This window comes from Nerophis ophidion, linkage group LG21, assembly GCF_033978795.1.
Source record: "Nerophis ophidion isolate RoL-2023_Sa linkage group LG21, RoL_Noph_v1.0, whole genome shotgun sequence".
Taxonomy (NCBI): Eukaryota; Metazoa; Chordata; class Actinopteri; order Syngnathiformes; family Syngnathidae; genus Nerophis; species Nerophis ophidion.
The window spans coordinates 25,417,261-25,437,175 of record NC_084631.1 but is presented as its reverse complement, the minus strand read 5'-3'; the positions used below and the strand labels follow the sequence as shown (position 1 = coordinate 25,437,175).

At 41.6% G+C, this 19,915-nt stretch overlaps 1 protein-coding gene across 12 annotated transcripts in view; it reads left to right on the top strand.

Annotated features, from left to right (window-relative positions):
- The window catches only part of syngap1b (synaptic Ras GTPase activating protein 1b), a 390,106-nt gene that overhangs the window by 308,280 nt on the left and 61,911 nt on the right, over positions 1 to 19,915 (top strand). For all 12 annotated transcript variants that reach the window (XM_061882342.1, XM_061882344.1, XM_061882348.1 and 9 more), the window contains 3 exons: positions 2,263 to 2,685; positions 2,753 to 2,926; positions 6,348 to 6,559. In XM_061882342.1, coding sequence (XP_061738326.1) covers positions 2,263 to 2,685; positions 2,753 to 2,926; positions 6,348 to 6,559 — 809 coding nt within the window. The remainder of the gene's footprint in view (positions 1 to 2,262; positions 2,686 to 2,752; positions 2,927 to 6,347; positions 6,560 to 19,915) is intronic.

Genomic DNA, 19,915 nt, shown 5'->3' with positions numbered 1-19,915 from the left:
CTCTCAATTTACCGGCCGATCTACGTTCCCATCCTCACCTATGGTCATGAGCTTTGGGTCATGACCGAAAGGATAAGATCACGGGTACAAGCGGCCGAAATGAGTTTCCTCCGCCGTGTGGCGGGGCTCTCTCCCTTAGAGATAGGGTGAGAAGCTCTGCCATCCGGGAGGAACTCAAAGTAAAGCCGCTGCTCCTTCACATCGAGAGGAGCCAGATGAGGTGGTTCGGGCATCTGGTCAGGATGCCACCCGAACGCCTCCTAGGGAGGTGTTTAGGGCACGTCCAACCGGTAGGAGGCCACGGGGAAGACCCAGGACACGTTGGGAAGACTATGTCTCCCGGCTGGCCTGGGAACGCCTCGGGATCCCCCGGGAAGAGCTAGACGAAGTGGCTGGGGAGAGGGAAGTCGGGCTTCCCTGCTTAGGCTGTTGCCCCCGCGACCCGACCTCGGATAAGCGGAAGAAGATGGATGGATGGATGGATGGCACCAACACAATCCTGGATCTCCTAGTCATAACAAACAGTCATAACATTTCTTAGAATGGTCAGAATGGCCACAAACTGAACTTTCCCCCATATATCCCTTGGTTCTAAAAAAAAAAAAAAAAAAAAAAGAGCAGACCTCTTAGCTTTTTGACAGATCTTCTTTTTGGATTTCAACAGACACAAAATATGGTATAAATTAATCAAAATAAAGTCAGAAATTCCACTACACTCTCTATAACTATTATTGATCATTTCGTGTTAGTAATAAAAAATAAACTGATGTAACATGTTTAACCTCATCCTCCAGTGATCGTTATGTATGACTTGATAATCATACTTCAAATGGTAAGAAATGTACTTTATTTTTTGCCGCAATGGCGTTTACCATGAATTGATTAAAGAGGACCCCGACTTAAAGGCCTACTGAAACCCACTACTACCGACCACGCAGTCTGATAGTTTATACATCAATGATGAAATATTAACATTGCAACACATGCCAATACGGCCGGTTTAGTTTACTAAATTACAGTTTTAAATTTCCCGCGGAGTTTCCTGTTGAAAATGTCGCGGAATGGCGACGCGTATTTGTGACGTTATTGGTTGGAGGGGACATATTAACCCAGCACCATTTGCGGCTAAAAGTCATCTCTTTTCATCGCGCAATTACACAGTATTTTGGACATCTGTGTTGCTGAATCTTTTGCAATTTGTTCAATTAATAATGGAGAAGTCAAAGTAGAAAGATGGAGGTGGGAAGCTTTTAGCCTTTAGCCACACAAACACACGGTGTTTCCTTGTTTAAAATTCCCGGAGGTGAAGCTTTACTATCGATCAGAGCGGTCAAGCGAACATGGTTCCCGACCAGGTTTCGGTGAGAAAATTGTGGTAAAAAGTCGCCTCTTACTGGAGATCAGCGGAGCTTGCGCCGTCCATGCAGCTGCCGTGACTTCCCTCAGAGACTGGCGTCAACACACCTCCGACTATCAGGTACTATCACTAAAACACTAGCAACACAATAGAAAGATAAGGGATTTCCCAGAATTATCCTGGTCTAGTGTCTAAAAACATCTGAATCGCTCCTTATTTATTTTTATTGTATTTTTTTTAGTCCTTCACTATCAATATCCTCATCCATGAAACTTTCAGCCTCGCTCAAATTAATGGGGAAATTGTCGCTTTCTCGGTCCGAATAGCTCTTGATGCTGGAGGCTCACATTATGAACAATGTGAGGATGTGGAGAGCCCTCCTACCGGTGACGTCATCGTCTGCTACTTCCGGTAAAGGCAGGGCTTTTTTATTAGCGACCAAAAGTTGCAAACTTTATTGTCGATGTTCTCTACTAAATCCTTTCAGCAAAAATATGGCAATATCGCGAAATGATCAAGTATGACACATAGAATGGACCTGCTATCCCCGTTTAAATAAGAAAATCTCATTTCAGTAGGCCTTTAAACAAGTTGATAAACTTATCCGGGTGTTACCATTTAGTGGACAATTGTACGGAATATGTGAAATCTACTAATAAAAGTTTCAATCAATCAATCAATCAATGATTATTAACTTAGTGGAGCGGCTCCACACTGTGTATGAGCATACACAGTTAGCAGTTAGGATAAAAATATCAGAGATCATTGTATTTGTATGTCAAAAAGGTATACTAATCAAACATGCTATTTTATTGTCATTATTTTTATTGGTTTGATGCAATTGAGTGTTGCAAAAGTGTAAAAAGACTCATTTGAGGGTTACCAAGATGTCCTTCCCTTCCAAGGACAATATACAGCAGCAGCAAATGATGGGCATGGCGTCCCAAACGGGAACCTCCCACTCCTCCTTGGCCGCCACCCCTCCCTCCACGGTCCAACCCCGGGCGGCCCCGCCCCCCGGCCAACGTGTCAAGTCCCAGACGTCGCACCAGCTGTCGGTCAGCGCGGCCGCCGCTCCCGTCGCCCCGGCCAAGTCCCGGCCGCAGAGCGGCAACCTCCTCCAGTCGCCCGAGTCGGTGTACGGCGGGCGGCAGCACGGCGGGCGGCAGCTGTCCGTCAAAGACAACACGGCGCCGGGTCTGCCTCACCAGCAGAGTTCGGTGAGGGAGTCGGGGAGTCCCCAGGGGACCGCCAGCCCGACCGCGCAGCAGTCGCCGCAGCAGCCGGCGCCTCAGCAGCACCTCCTCAAGCCCAACATGAGCAAACAGGTGAGTGGGACGTGGCGGCACACGGCCGGTGGTCTCAACTGTGCTTCTTTCCTGTGTCCTGACCCAGGGATCCCAGTCCCCGTCCACCCTCAACCCCCCAACCCCGGCCAACGAGAGGACGGTGGCCTGGGTGTCCAACATGCCTCACCTGTCGGCCGACATTGAGAGTTCCCGCATCGACCGCGAGGAGTTCAAACTAAAGGAATACTCCAAGAGCATGGACGAATCACGCATGGACAGGGTGGGTGCTCCACAATGTTGTTGTTTTGCCCTGCAGTCACATTTTCCTTTTTAGTGTTGCTTGCTCGGTTATATCAAGACACAGCTTTGTATTTTTCCTTGGTTCTAGGACAAACCAAACCACAGTTTTCTTGTTTTCAGTCAACTTTAGCTTGTTGGACCACAATGTTGTTGTTTTGTAGTGAACTCGAGTATGTCAGACCACAATGTTGTTGTCTTGTAGGCACTTTTGTATGTCAGACCACAATGTTGTTTTGTAGTGCACTTGAGGATATCAGACCACAATGCTGTTTTGTATCGCACTTGAGTATGTCAGACCACAATGTTGTTGTCTCGTAGGCACGTGAGTATGTCAGACAACAATGTTGCTTTTATCGTGCACTTGAATATGTCATAGCACAATGTTGTTGTCTTTGTGCACTTGAGTATGTCAGACTACATTGTTGTTTTGTAGTGAACTTGAGTATTTCAGACCACAATGTTGTTGTTTTGTAGTGCACTCAAGTATGGCAAACCAGAATGTTGTTGTCTTGTAGGCACCTGAGTATGTCAGACCACAATGTTGTTTTGTAGGCACTTGAGTTTGTCAGACCACAATGTTGTTTTGTAGTGAACTGGAGTATATCAGACCACAAAGTTGATGTCTTGTAGTGCACTCGAGTATGTCAGACCACAATGTTGTTTTGTAGGCACTTGAGTATGTCAAACCACAATGTTGTTGTTTTGTAGGCACTTGAGTATGTCGGATCACAATGTTGTTTTGTAGTGTACTTGAGTATGTCAGACCACAATGTTGTTGTCTTGTAGTGCACTAAAGTATGTCAGACCACAATGTTGTTTTGTAGGCACTTGAGTATGTCAGATCACGATGATGTTGTCTTGTAGGCACTTGAGTATGTCAGATCACGATGATGTTGTCTTGTAGGCACTTGAGTATGTCAGACAACAATGTTGCTTTTTTAGTGCACTCGAATATGTCAGAGCTCAATGTTGTTGTCTTGTAGTGCACTTGAGTATGTCAAACTACATTCTTGTGTTGTAGTGAACTTGAGTATTTCAGGCCACAATGTTGTTGTTTTGTAGTGCGCTCAAGTACGGCAGACAAGAATGTTGTCGTCTTGTGGGCACTTGAGTATGTCAGACCACAATGTTGTTTTGTAGGCACTTGAGTGTGTCAAACCACAATGTGGTTGTTTTGTGGTGCAGTCAAGTACGGCAGACCACAATGTTGTTGTCTTGTAGGCACTTGGGTATGTCAGACCCCAATATTGTTTTGTAGTGCACTTGAGTATGTCAGACCACAATGTTGTTTTGTAAGCACTTGAGTATGTCAAACCACAATGTTGTTTTGTAGGCACTTGAGTATGTCAGACCACAATGTTGTTTTGTAGGCACTTGAGTATGTCAGACCACAATGTTGTTGTCTTGTAGGCACTTGAATATGTCAGACAACAATGTTGTTTTGTAGGCACTTGAGTTTGTCAGACCACAATGTTGTTTTGTATTGCACTTGAGTATGTCAGACCACAAAGTTGTGGTCTTGTAGTGCACTCGACTATGTCAGACGGCAATGTTGTTTTGTAGTGCACTTGAGTCCGTCAAACCACAATGTGGTTGTTTTGTGGTGCAGTCAAGTATGGCAGACCACAACGTTGTTGTTTTGTAGGCACTTGAGTATGTCAGACCACAATGTTGTTTTGTAGTGCACTTGAGTATGTCAGACCACAATGTTGTTTTGTAGTGCACTTAAGTATGTCAGACCACAATGTTGTTTTGTAGTGCACTTGAGTATGTCAGACCACAATGTTGTTGTCTTGTAGGCACTTGAGTATGTCAGACCACAATATTATTGTCTTGTTGTGCACTCGAGAATGTCAGACCACAATGTTGTTGTCTTGTAGGCACTTGAGTATGTCAGACAACAATGTTGTTTTGTAGTGCACTCGAGTATAACTGACAACAATGTTGTTTAGTAGTGCACTTTAGTATGTCAAACCACAATGTTGTTGTTTTGTAGTGCACTCGAGTATGGCAGACCACAACGTTGTTGTCTTGTAGGCACTTGAGTATGTCAGACCACAATGTTCTTTTTTGTAGTGCACTCGAGTATAACTGACAACAATGTTGTTTAGTAGTGCACTTTAGTATGTCAAACCACAATGTTGTTGTTTTGTAGTGCACTCGAGTATGGCAGACCACAACGTTGTTGTCTTGTAGGCACTTGAGTATGTCAGACCACAATGTTGTTTTGTAGTGCACTTGAGTATGTCAGACCACAATGTTGTTTTGTAGTGCACTTGAGTATGTCAGACCACAATGTTGTTTTGTAGTGCACTTAAGTATGTCAGACCACAATGTTGTTTTGTAGTGCACTTGAGTATGTCAGACCACAATGTTGTTGTCTTGTAGGCACTTGAGTATGTTAGACCACAATATTATTGTCTTGTTGTGCACTCGAGAATGTCAGACCACAATGTTGTTGTCTTGTAGGCACTTGAGTATGTCAGACAACAATGTTGTTTTGTAGCGCACTCGAGTATGTCAGACCACAATGTTCTTTTTTGTAGTGCACTCGAGTATAACTGACAACAATGTTGTTTAGTAGTGCACTTTAGTATGTCAAACCACAATGTTGTTGTTTTGTAGTGCACTCGAGTATGTCAGACCACCATGAGGTTATTTTGTTGTGCACTCGAGTATGTCAGATAACAATGTTGTTTTGTAGCGCATTCGAGTATGTCGAACCACATTGTTGTTTTTTTGTAGTGCACTCAAGTATAACTGACAACAATGTTGTTTTGTAATTCACTCGAGTACGTCAGACCACAATGTTGTTTGGTTGTTGTGCACTCGAGTATGTCAGACCACAATGTTGTTGTCTTGTAGGCACTTGAGTATGTCAGACCACAATGTTGTTGTCCATTAGGCACTTGAGTACGTCAGACCACAATGCTGTTGTCCTGTAGGAACTTGAGTATGTCAGACAACAATGTTGTTTTGTAGTGCACTTAAGTACGTCAGAGCACAATGTTGTTGTTTTGTAATGCAGTTGAGTATATCAGACCACAATGTTGTTGTTTAAATATGTAGTTAAATATATCAGACCACAATGTTGTTGTTTGATGATGCAGTCAGGTATATCAGACCACATTGTTGTTGTTTTACACCTGTAAAGAACTGCCAGCAGAAATAGACTGGAAGCAGTGTGTGTTCATCTTTAATCACCAACACTAAAAAGTGAAGAAACGAGCAGATGGCGCTCAGATCTCATCTCGGCATCAAAGTCTGCAGTTCTTGTTGTTTGCGAAAAGTGTCGGGCACTTGTCTGGCATAAAAACAGCAACCTTCCGGATCTCAGCCGTCCTCAGAGGAATATTTGATCCAGCAGCTGCCGGTCTAAACCGAGTCCTTTTCTTCTGCAGGTACGAGAGTACGAGGAGGAGATCAACTGCCTGAAGGAGCGGCTGGTGATGTCCCACAAGAAGCTGGAGGACTACGAGCGTCGGCTCCTCACGCAGGAACAGCAGACCAACAAGATCCTCCTGCAGTACCAGAACCGACTGGAGGACAGTGAAAGGAGGCTGCAGCAACAGCAAGTGGAGAAAGACTCCCAAATTAAAGGAATAATTAGCAGGTAAACGCAGGCTGTTGTTGGGACAGAGGCAGGTCTTTGCCACCGGTGGGCGCCGTCGAGTCCGTAGATAGTTGCCTGGAGGACATGATTGACGTGCCCCTGCAGGGGAGACATGAGTGAATGTGTGCCCAAAGACATAAGTATTGGGACGGGCAGGTCGTGAAAGGGGAAGGATTCTGGGAGGACTCAAAGGTCTTCTAGTTCTCGTCCAAACCTCTCCTTTGTTTCGCTCCCAAATGAGCGTGTTCATCCAAACTCATCCAAGCATGGGAAGGAAATAGTTCACAACGTGTTGGAGTGTCCATACAGAGTGGACATGAAGTCTCGGGAGATATTAAAGGCCTACTGAAACCCACTACTACCCACCACGCAGTCTGATAGTTTATATATCAATGATGAAATATTAACATTGCAACACATGCCAGTACGTCCTTTTTAGTTTACTAAATTGCAATTTTAGATTTTCCGCGAAGAAAACGTTGCAGAATGATGACGTGTACGCGTGACGTCACGGACTGTTAGGAAATATTAGCGCTACGCACACACATCGCTAAAAGTAATCTGTTTTAACCGCATAATTACACGGTATTTTGGACATCTTTGTTGCTGAATCTTTTGCAGTTTGTTCAATTAACGACGGAGAAGTCAAAGTAGAAAAATGGAGGTGGGAAGCTTTTAGCCTTTAGCCACACAAACACACGGTGATTCCTTGGTTAAAATTCCCGGAGGTGAATATTTACTATGGATCAGAGCGGTCAAGCGGACATGGTTCCCGACCACTTGTCAACCGGCAGGTTTCGGTGAGAAAATTGTGGTAAAAAGTCGCCACTTACCGGAGATTAGCTGAGCTTGTGCCGTCCGTACAGCTGCCGTCGACTTCCATCAGACACTGGCGTCAACACACCCGTGGATACACCCTTCCGACTATCAGGTACTATTTAACTCACTAAAACACTAGCAACACAATAGAACAGGGGTAGGGAACCTATGGCTCTAGAGCCAGATGTGGCTCTTTTGATGACTGAGTCTGGCTCTCAGATACATCTGAGCTGACATTGCTTAACACAATTATCCATCCATTTTCTACCGCTTATTCCCTTTTGGGGTGGCGGGGGGCGCTGGCGCCTATCTCAGCTACAATCGGGTGGAAGGCGGGGTACACCCTGGACAAGTCGCCACCTCATCGCATGGCCAACACAGATAGACAGACAACATTCACGCTCACATTCACACACTAGGGCCGATTTAGTGTTGCCAATCAACCTATCCCCAGGTGCATGTCTTTGGAAGTGGGAGGAAGCCGGAGTACCCGGAGGGAACCCACGCATTCACGGGGAGAACATGCAAACTCCACACAGAAAGATCCCGAGCCTGGATTTGAACCCAGGACTGCAGGACCTTCGTATTGTGAGGCAGACGCACTAACCCCTCTGCCACCATGAAGCCCCTTAACACAATTAGTAATGAATAATTCCGCTGGTAATCGGTGTTAAAAATAACGTTCAACATATAAAACATTCTTATGCATTTTAATCCATCCATCCGTTTTCAACCGCACCTATTCAATAAGTCACATCAATGGTAAGAAGTCCATCCATCCATTCTCTACCACTTGTCCCTTTGTGAGTCGCGGGGGTTGCTGGAGCCTATCTCAGCTGCATTTGGGCGGAAGGCGGTGTACACCCTGGACAAGTCGCCACCTCATCACAGGGCCAACACAGAGAGACAGACGACACTCACATTCACACACTAAGGCCAATTTAGTGTTGGGAAAGAAGTATTTTATTTATTATTGGTTAGCTTCAGAATAAAAATGATATAAAATATAAGACTTATACCCTAAAAATGTAGGTCTTACCTAAAAAATGCATCAATTTAGTTATATTCAGTGTTAAAACATACGATATGGCTCTCACGATAATATACTTTAAAAAATTTGGCTTTCATGGCTCCCTCAGCCAAAAAGGTTCCCGGCCCCTGCAATAGAAAGATAAGGGATTTCCCAGAATTATCCTAGTAAATGTGTCTAAAAACATCTGAATCCGTCACAATGCAATCGCGTTTTTTTGTTGTTGTTTTTTTTCCAGTCCGTTGCTATCAATATCCTTAAACACGAATCTTTCATCCTCGCTCAAATTAATGGGGAAATTGTCATTTTCTCGGTCTGAATAGCTCTTTTGGTTGGAGGCTCCCATTAAAAACAATGTGAGGATGTGAGGAGCCCTCAACGGGTGACGTCATCGTCTGCGACTTCCGGTAAAGGCACGGCTTTTTTATTGTGAACTTTATCGTGGATGTTCTCTACTAAATCCTTTCAGCAAAAATATGGCAATATCGCGAAATGATCAAGTATGACACATAGAATGGACCTGCTATCCCCGTTTGAATAAGAAAATCTCATTTCAGTAGGCCTTTAAAGCACCAATGATTGTCACACACACGCTTGGTGTGGTGAGATTATCCTCTGCTTTTGACCCATCCCCCTCAACCAACTGGGAGGTGAGGGGAGCAGTGAGCAATGATTGGCAATGACGCTGCAGACGTGGAATGATTGGCAGATGAAAGACCAGATTCGCACGCTCCTTCTTGGTTTTGGTCGTTTGATTTTTTTTTCTCTCATCCCAGGGACAGCGGCGTGTCTCCGATTACCCATTTAGTTCTTCCTGCCAGGAAAATCAAATCACGCCAGGCGTCGTCTGCGGATGACGATGGAGACGAGGCCCGGCGTCCTACTGTGTGACCACGTGATGGAGTGCATGCCTTTGAGCTGGTATTGATCCGGCGTAATATGAAGCGGTTTGAGTGGACTATTGATCAGGTCTCAGTTTGTACTCGCTTGTGTTGGGATTGCGTTCGACTACTGTATGTTAGGCCCACAAAGTTGTTGTCTTATGTTGTCTAAGGAAGCACTGGAATGTACCAGGAACAGTGTTACCAGGCCACAACTTTGTTGTTTCGTGGTGTGTTCAAGTCTATTATACGACACCATTGTTGTTTCATGGTGCGTTCAGGTGTATGAGACCACAACGTTGTTGTTTCATGGTGCGTTCAAGCATATCAGACCACAACATTGTTGTTTCATGGTGCGTTCGAGTAAATAAGACCACAACGCTGTTTGTTTCACGGTGCATTCAAGTATATCAGACCATAACGTTGTTGTTTCATGGTACGTTCAAGTATATCAGACCAATCATAATATTTTATTAGAGCGTATCAAAATACGAATTGGTATGTCAGACTCAGCCCTGTCATGGTTTAACTCTTATCTTACTGATAGGATGCAGTGCGTCTCCTATAACAGTGTGACCTCGGACTATGTTAAGGTAACGTGTGGAGTTCCCCAGGGTTCGGTCCTTGGCCCTGTACTCTTCAGCATCTACATGCTGCGGCTAGGTGACGTCATACGCAAATACGGTATTAGCTTTCACTGTTATGCTGATGACACCCAACTTTACATGCCCCTAAAGCTGACCAACATGCCGGACTGTAGTCAGTTGGAAGCGTGTCTTAATGAAATTAAACAATGGATGTCCGCTAACTTTTTGCAACTTAATGCCAAAAAAACGGAAATGCTGATTATCGGTCCTGCTAGACACCGACCTCTATTTAATAATACAACTTTAACATTTGACAACCAAATAATAAAACAAGGTGACTCTGTAAAAAATCTGGGTATTATCTTCGACCCAACTCTCTCCTTTGAGTCACACATTAAAAGCGTTACTAAAAGGGCCTTCTTTCATCTCCGTAATATCGCTAAAATTCGCTCCATTTTGTCCACTAAAGACGCCGAGATCATTATCCATGCGTTTGTTACGTCTCGTCTCGATTACTGTAACGTATTATTTTCGGGTCTCCCCATGTCTAGCATTAAAAGATTACAGTTGGTACAAAATGCGGCTGCTAGACTTTTGACAAGAACAAGAAAGTTTGATCATATTACGCCTGTACCGGCTCACCTGCACTGGCTTCCTGTGCACTTAAGATGTGACTTTAAGGTTTTACTACTTACGTATAAAATACTACACGGTCTAGCTCCAGCCTATCTTGCCGATTGTATTGTACCGTATGTCCCGGCAAGAAATCTGCGTTCAAAAGACTCCGGCTTATTAGTGATTCCTAGAGCTCAAAAAAAGTCTGCGGGCTATAGAGCGTTTTCCGTTCGGGCTCCAGTACTCTGGAATGCCCTCCCGGTAACAGTTCGAGATGCTACCTCAGTAGAAGCATTTAAGTCTCATCTTAAAACTCATCTGTATACTCTAGCCTTTAAATAGACCTCCTTTTTAGACCAGTTGATCTGCCGCTTCTTTTCTTTCTCCTATGTCCCCCCCTCCCTTGTGGAGGGGGTCCGGTCCGATGACCATGGATGAAGTACTGACTGTCCAGAGTCGAGACCCAGGATGGACCGCTCGCCTGTATCGGTTGGGGACATCTCTACGCTGCTGATCCGCTTGAGATGGTTTCCTGTGGACGGGACTCTCACTGCTGTCTTGGAGCCACTATGGATTGAACTTTCACAGTATCATGTTAGACCCGCTCAACATCCATTGCTTTCGGTCCCCTAGAGGGGGGGGGGTTGCCCACATCTGAGGTCCTCTCCAAGGTTTCTCATAGTCAGCATTGTCACTGGCGTCCCACTGAATGTGAATTCTCCCTGCCCACTGGGTGTGAGTTTTCCTTGCCCTTTTGTGGGTTCTTCCGAGGATGTTTTAGTCGTAATGATTTGTGCAGTCCTTTGAGACATTTGTGATTTGGGGCTATATAAATAAACATTGATTGATTGATTGATGACCATAACGTTGTTTCATGGTGGATTGTAGTACACCAGACCAAAACATTTTTTGTTTTATGGTGCGTTCAAGTGTATGAAACCAGAACGTTGTTGTTTTATGATGCGCTCATGTTTATCAGACCACAACATTGTTGTTTCATGGTGCGTTCGAGTATATAAGACCACAACGTTGTTTGTTTCATGGTGCGTTCGAGTATATCAGACCAAAACATTGTTGTTTCATGGTGCGTTCGAGTAAATAAGACCACAATGTTGTTTGTTTCATGGTGCATTCAAGTATATCAGACCACAACGCTGTTGTTTCATGGTACGTTCAAGTACATCAGACCATAACGTTGCTGTTTCATGGTGGACTCCAGTACATCAGACCAAAATATTTTTTGTTTTATGGTGCGTTCAAGTGTATGAGACCAGAATGTTGTTTATTTTATGATGCGCTCATGTATATCAGACCACAACGTTGTTGTTTCATGGTGCGTTCAATTATATAAGACCACAACGTTGTTTGTTTCATGTTGTGTTCAAATATATCAGACCACAACGTTGTTGTTTTATGGTGTGTTCAAATATATTAGACCACAACGTTGTTTCATGGTGTGTTCAAATATATTAAACCACACCATTGTTGTTCCAATGGTGCGTTCAAGTGTATGAGACCGCAACATTGTTGTTTCATAGTGCGTTCGAGTATATCAGACCACAACGTTGTTATTTCATGGTGCACTTAAAGGATATCAGACCACATCGTTGTTGTTTCTTGGTACGTTCAAGTATATCAGACCACAACGTGGTTGTTTCATGGTGTGTTCAAGTATATCAGACCAAAACGTTGTTTTTTTCACCGTGCATTCAAGTATATTAAACCACAACGTTGTTGTTTCATGGTGCATTCAAGTATAATAAACCACAACGTTGTTGTTTCATGGTTTGTTCAAGTATATCAAACCACAATGTTGTTTCATGGTGCGTTGAAGTGTACGACACCACAGCTTTGTTGTTCCATGGTGCGCTTAGGTATATCTGCCCACACGTTGTTGTTTCATGGTGCGTTCAAGCATATCATACCACAACGTTGTTGTTTCATGGTGCGTTCGAGTAAATAAGACACAATGTTGTTTTTTTCATGGTGCATTTAAAGGATATCAGACCACATCGTTGTTGTTTCTTGTTGCGTTCAAGTATATCAGACCACAATGTTGTTGTTTCATGGGGTGTTCTATTATATCAGACCACAACGTTGTTGTTTCACGGTGCATTCAAGTATATTAAACCACAACGTTGTTGTTTCATGGTGCATTCAAGTATAATAAACCACAACGTTGTTGTTTCATGGTTCGTTCAAGTATATCAAACCACAATGTTGTTTCATGGTGCGTTGAAGTGTACGACACCACAGCGTTGTTGTTACATGGTGCGCTTAGGTATATCTGCCCACAACGTTGTTGTTTCATGGTGTGTTCAAGCATATCATACCACAACGTTGTTGTTTCATGGTGCGTTCAAGTAAATAAGACCAAAAGGTTGTTTTTTTCATGGTGCATTCAAGTACATCAGACCACAACGTTGTTGCTTCACGATACGTTCAAGTATATCAGACCATAACGTTGTTTCATGGTGGACTCTAGTACATCAGACCAAAACATTTTTTGTTTTATGGTGCGTTCAAGTGTATGAGACCAGAACATTGTTGTTTTATGATGCGCTCATATTTATCAGACCACAACATTGTTGTTTCATGGTGCGTTCGAGTACATATGACCACAACGTTGTTTGTTTCATGTTGTGTTCAAATATATCAGACCACAACGTTGTTGATTCATAGTGCGTTCGAGTATATCAGACCACAACGTTGTTATTTCATGGTGCATTTAAAGGACATCAGACCACGTCGTTGTAGTTTCATGGTACGTTCAAGTATATCAGACCACAACGTTGTTGTTTGTTTCATGGTGCATTCAAGTACATCAGACCACAACGTTGTTGCTTCATGATACGTTCAAGTATATCAGACCATAACGTTGTTGTTCCATGGTGTGTTCAAGTATATCAGACCACAACGTTGTTGTTCCATGGTGTGTTCAAGTATATCAGACCACAACGTTGTTGTTTCACGGTGCATTCAAGTAGATTAAACCACAACTTTGTTGTTTCATGGTGCGTTCAAGTATATTAAAGCACAACATTGTTGTTTCATGGTGTGTTCAAGTATATCAAACCACAATGTTGTTTCATGGTGCGTTAAAGTGTATGATACCACAGCGTTGTTGTTTCATGGTGCGCTAAGGTATATCTGCCCACTATTTTGTTGTTTCATGGTACGTTCGAGTATATCAGACGACAACGTTGTTGTTTAATGATGCGTTTCAGTATATCAGACCACAACGTAGTTGTTTCATAGTGCATTCAAGTATATGAGACCAAAACTTTGTTGTTTCATGGTGTGTTCAAGTATATCAGACCACAACATTCTTGTTTCATGGTGTGTTCAAGTATATTAAACCACAACGTTATTGTTTCATGGTGCGGTCAAGTGCATGAGACCACAACGTTGCTGTTTCATGGTGCGCTCAAGTATATCAGACCACAACGTTGTTGTTTTATGGTTTGTTCAAGTATACCAGACACAAACCATGTCTAATGGTGGGATCGAGTGTACCAGACCATAATGTTGTTGTTAATGGTGCGTTCCAATATATCAGACCACAAAATTGTTGTTTCATGGTGCGTTCAAGTATATTAGACCACAACGTTGTTTTATGGTGCGCTCGAGTGTATGAGACTACAACGTTTTTGTTTTATGGTTTTTTCAAGTATATCAGACTGCAACGTTGTTGCTTCATGGTGCGTTCGAGTGTATCAGACCACAATGTTGTTGTTAATGGTGCGTTCGAATATATCAGACCACAACATTGTTGTTTCATGGTGCGTTTAAGTATATTAGACCACAACGTTGTTGTTTTATGGTGCGCTCGAGTGTGTGAGACCACAATGTTGTTGTTTCATAGTGCACTGTACTACATCGGGCCACAACATTTTTGTTTCACGGTGCGTTCAAGTGTATTAAACCACAACGTTGTTGTTTCATGTTGCATTCGAGTATACCACACCACAATGTTTTTGTTTCGTGATGCATTCGAGGATATCACACCACAACGTTGTTGTTTCATGGTACGTTCAAGTATATCAGACCACAATGTTGTTGTTTCATGGTGTGTTTAAGTATATCAGACAACAACGTTGTTGTTTCATGGTGCATTCAAGTATATTAAACCACAACTTTGTTGTTTCATGGTGCATTCAAGTATATTAAACCACAACGTTGTTGTTTCATGGTGCGTTTAAGTGTACGACACTACAGCGTTGTTGTTTTATGGTGCGCTCAGGTATACAGTATCTGCCCACAACGGTGTTGTTTCATGATGCGTTTCAGTATATCAGACCACAACGTTGTTGTTTTATAGGGCATTCAAGTATATGATACCACAACGTTGTTGTTTCATGGTGCGTTCAAGTATACCAGACCACAACATTCTTGTTTCATGGTGCGCTCAAGTACTGTATATCAGACCACAACGTTGTTGTTTTATGGTTCGTTCAAGTAAATCAGACTGCAACATTTTTGTTTCATGGTGCGTTGGATTGTACCAGACCATAATGTTGTTGTTAATGGTGCGTTCGAATATATCAGACCACTAAAATTGTTGTTTCATGGTGCGTTCAAGTATATTAGAACACAACATTGTTTTATGGTGCGCTCGAGTGTATGAGACTACAACGTTGTTGTTTTATGGTTGGTTCAAGTAAATCAGACTGCAACGTTGTTGCTACATGGTGCGTTCGAGTGTATCAGACCACAATGTTGTTGTTAATGATGCGTTTGAATATATCAGACCACAACATTGTTGTTTTATTGTGCATTAGAGTAAATCTGACCACACCGTTGTTGCTTCATTGTGCATTCTAATACACTAGAACATAATGTTGTTGTTGTTTTGTTTTGTTCTTAAGTAGATCAGACCACAACGTTGTTGTTTTATTGTGCATTAGAGTAAATCTGACCACACCGTTGTTGCTTCATTGTGCATTCTAGTACACAAGAACATAATGTTGTTGTTGTTGTTTTGTTTTGTTCTTAAGTAGATCAGACCACAACGTTGTTGTTTTATTGTGCATTAGAGTAAATGAGACCACAACGTTGTTGTTCCGTGATACATAAGAGTATATCAGACCACAATGTTGTTGTTTCAGTGTGTATTTGAGTACAACAGTGCATAATGCATAATGTTGTTGTGCTCTTTAGTACATCAAACCACAACGTTGTTGTTTTATCGTGCACTAGAGTAAATCAGACCACAACGTTGTTGCTTTATGGTACTTAAGAGTATATCAGACCACATGTTGTTGTTTCATTGTGTATTCGAGTACAACAGTACATAATGTTGTTGTTTTGTTGTGCTCTTAAGTAGATCAGATGTTGTTTCTTGGTGCATTCAATTATAACAGAATACAAATGTGTCGTTTTATGCCATGTTCAACTATATCACACCACAACATTGTTGTTTTAATGGCACCTATAACTATATCACACCACAATGTTGTTGATTTATGTCGCGTTCAAGTATATCACACTGCAATATTGTACTTTTATGGTGCATTTGAGTTTTTCCAACCACAATGTTGTTGTTTTGTTGTGCTCTGAAGTAGATCAGACCACAGTGTTGTCGTTTCATGGTGCGTTGTTTTTTTTTGTGCATCCGAGTATGAGACCACAATGCTGTTGTTTCATTGTACGTTTGAGTATATTAGACCACAGCGTTGTTGTTTCATTGTGCGTTTGAGTACAACAGTAAATAATGTTTTTGTCTTGTTGTGCTCTTATGTATATCAGACCACAATTTTGTTGTTTCTTGGTACGTTCAAATATATCAGACCACAACGTGGTTGTTTCATTGTACGTTCGAGTACATCGGACCACAACTTTGTTGTTCCATTGTGCATCAGAGTATATCAGAACAAAATGTTAGGTAGATCATTGTGCGTGTGAATATATTGGACCACAATGTTGTTTTATTTTGTTGTATTCAAGTATGAGACCACAACGTTGTTTTTTCATTGTACATAAGTGTATCAGACCCCAGTGTTGTGGTCTCATGGTGCGTGTCAATATATCGGAGCTAAACATTGTTTTATTTTGGTGCATTCGAGTACGAGACCACAATGTTGTTGTTTCATTGTACGTTCGAGTATATCAGACCACAGTGTTGTTGTTTCAGGGTGCATCAGAGTATATCAGAACACAATGTTAGGTAGATCAGACCACAATGTTGGTGTTTCATGGTGCGTGTCAATATATCGGACCACAAAGTTGTTTTATTTTGGTGCATTAGAGTATGAGACCACAATGTTGTTGTTTCATTGTACGTTCGAGTGTATCAGACCACAGCGTTGTTGTTTCCTGGTGCATTTGAGTACAACAGTACATAATGTTGTTGTTTTATTGTGCTCTTAAGTATATCAGACCTCAAGGTTGTTGTTTCATGGCGCATTCGAGTGTCTCGAACCACAATGTTGTTGTTTTGTTGTGCTCTCAACTAGATCAGACCACAGTGTTGTCGTTTCATAGTGTGTGTCAATATATCGGAGCCAAACATTGTTTTATTTTGGTGCATTCGAGCATGAGACCACAATGTTGTTGTCTCATTTTATGTTCGAGTATATTGGACCACAACGTTGTTGTTTTATGGTGCATTCAAGTATATCAGACCATAACGTTGTTGTTTCGATGGTGTGCAGAAGCATATCAGACCAGAGTGTTGTTGTTTCATTGTGCATTAGAGTATATCAGAACATAATGTTAGGTAGATCAGACCACAATGTTGGTGTTTCATGGTGCATGTCAATATATCGGACCACAACGTTGTTGTTTTGTTGTGCTCTCAACTAGATCAGACCACAGTGTTTTCGTTTCATAGTGTGTGTCAATATATCGGACCTAAACATTGTTTTATTTTTGGTGCATTCGAGCATGAGACCACAATGTTGTTGTTTCATTATATGTTCGAGTATATCAGACCACAAGGTTGTTGTTTCCTGGTGCATTTGGGTATAACAGTACATCATGTTGTTGTTTTGTTGTGCTCTTAAGTATATCAGACCACAATTTTGTTGTTTAATTGTACATTCGAATATATTGGACCACAACGTTGTTGTTTTGTTGTGCTCTCAACTAGATCAGACCACAGTGTTGTCGTTTCATAGTGTGTGTCAATATATCGGAGCCAAACATTGTTTTATTTTGGTGCATTCGAGCATGAGACCACAATGTTGCTGTTTCATTATATGTTCGAGTATATCAGATCGCAACGTTGTTGTTTCATGGTGCATTCAAGTATATCAGACCATAACGTTGTAGTTTTGAGGGTTTGCAGAAGCATATCAGACCAGAGTGTTGTTGTTTCATTGTGCATTAGAGTATATCAGAACATAATGTTAGGTAGATCAGACCACAATGTTGGTGTTTCATGGTGCATGTCAATATATCGGACCATAACGTTGTTGTTTTGTTGTGCTCTCAACTAGATCAGACCACAGTGTTTTTGTTTCATGGTGTGTGTCAATATATCGGACCTAAACATTATTTTATTTTTGGTGCATTCGAGCATGAGACCACAATGTTGTTTCATTATATGTTCGAGTATATCAGACCACAAGGTTGTTGTTTCCTGGTGCATTTGGGTACAACAGTACATCATGTTGTTTTTTTGTTGTGCTCTTAAGTATATCAGACCACAATATTGTTGTTTAATTGTACATTCGAGTATATCGGACCACAACGTTGTTGTTTTGTTGTGCTCTCAACTAGGTCAGACCACAGTGTTGTCGTTTCATAGTGTGTGTCAATATATCGGAGCTAAACATTGTTTTATTTTGGTGCATTCGAGCATGAGACCACAATGTTGTTGTCTCATTTTATGTTCGAGTATATTGGACCACAACGTTGTTGTTTCATGGTGCATTCAAGTATATCAGACCATAACGTTGTTGTTTTGATGGTGTGCAGAAGCATATCAGACCAGAGTGTTGTTGTTTCATTGTGCATTAGAGTATATCAGAACATAATGTTAGGTAGATCAGACCACAATGTTGGTGTTTCATGGTGTTGTTTTATTTTGGTGCATTCGAGTATGGGACCACAATGTTGTTGTTTCATTGTACGTTCGAGTATATCAGACCACAGAATTGTTGTTTCCTGGTGCATTTGTGTACAACAGTACATAATGTTGTTGTTTTGTTGTGGTCTTAAGTATATCAGACCACAATGTTGTTTTGTAATTGTACATTCGAGTATATTGGACCACAACATTGTTGTTTCATGGTGCATTTGGGTACAACAGTACATAATGTTGTTGTTTTGTTGTGCTCTTAAGTATATCAGACCACAATGTTGTTGTTTAATTGTACATTTGAGTATATACGGACCACAACGTTGTTGTTTCATGGTGCATTTGGGTACCACAGTACATAATGTTGGTGTTTTGTTGTGCTCTTAAGTATATCAGACCACAATGTTGTTGTTTAATTGTACATTTGAGTATATCGGACCACCACGTTGTTGTTTCATGATGCATTTGGGTACCACAGTACATAATATTGTTGTTTTGTTGTGCTCTTAAGTATATCAGACCGCAGTGTTGTTCTTTAATTGTAGATTCGAGTATATCGGACCACCACGTTGTTGTTTCATGGTGCATTTGGGTACCACAGTACATAATGTTGTTGTTTTGTTGTGCTCTTAAGTATATCAGACCACAATGTTGTTGTTTAATTGTACATTCGAGTACATCGGACCACAACGTTGTTGTTTCATGGTGCATTTGGGTACCACAGTACATAATATTGTTGTTTTGTTGTGCTCTTAAGTACATCAGACCACAATGTTGTTGTGTAATTGTACATTCAAGTATATTGGACCACAACTTTGTTGTTTCATGGTGAATTGTGTACAACAGTACATAATGTTGTTGTTTTGTTGTGCTCTTAAGTATATCAGACCACAATGTTGTTTTGTAATTGTACATTCGAGTATATTGGACCACAACATTGTTGTTTCATGGTGCATTTGGGTACAACAGTACATAATGTTGTTGTTTTGTTGTGCTCTTAAGTATATCAGACCACAATGTTGTTGTTTAATTGTACATTTGAGTATATACGGACCACAACGTTGTTGTTTCATGGTGCATTTGGGTACCACAGTACATAATGTTGTTGTTTTGTTGTGCTCTTAAGTATATCAGACCACAATGTTGTTGTTTAATTGTACATTCGAGTACATCGGACCACAACGTTGTTGTTTCATGGTGCATTTGGGTACCACAGTACATAATGTTGTTGTTTTGTTGTGCTCTTAAGTATATCAGACCACAATGTTGTTGTTTAATTGTACATTCGAGTACATCGGACCACAACGTTGTTGTTTCATGGTGCATTTGGGTACCACAGTACATAATGTTGTTTTGTTGTGCTCTTAAGTATATCAGACCACAATGTTGTTGTTTAATTGT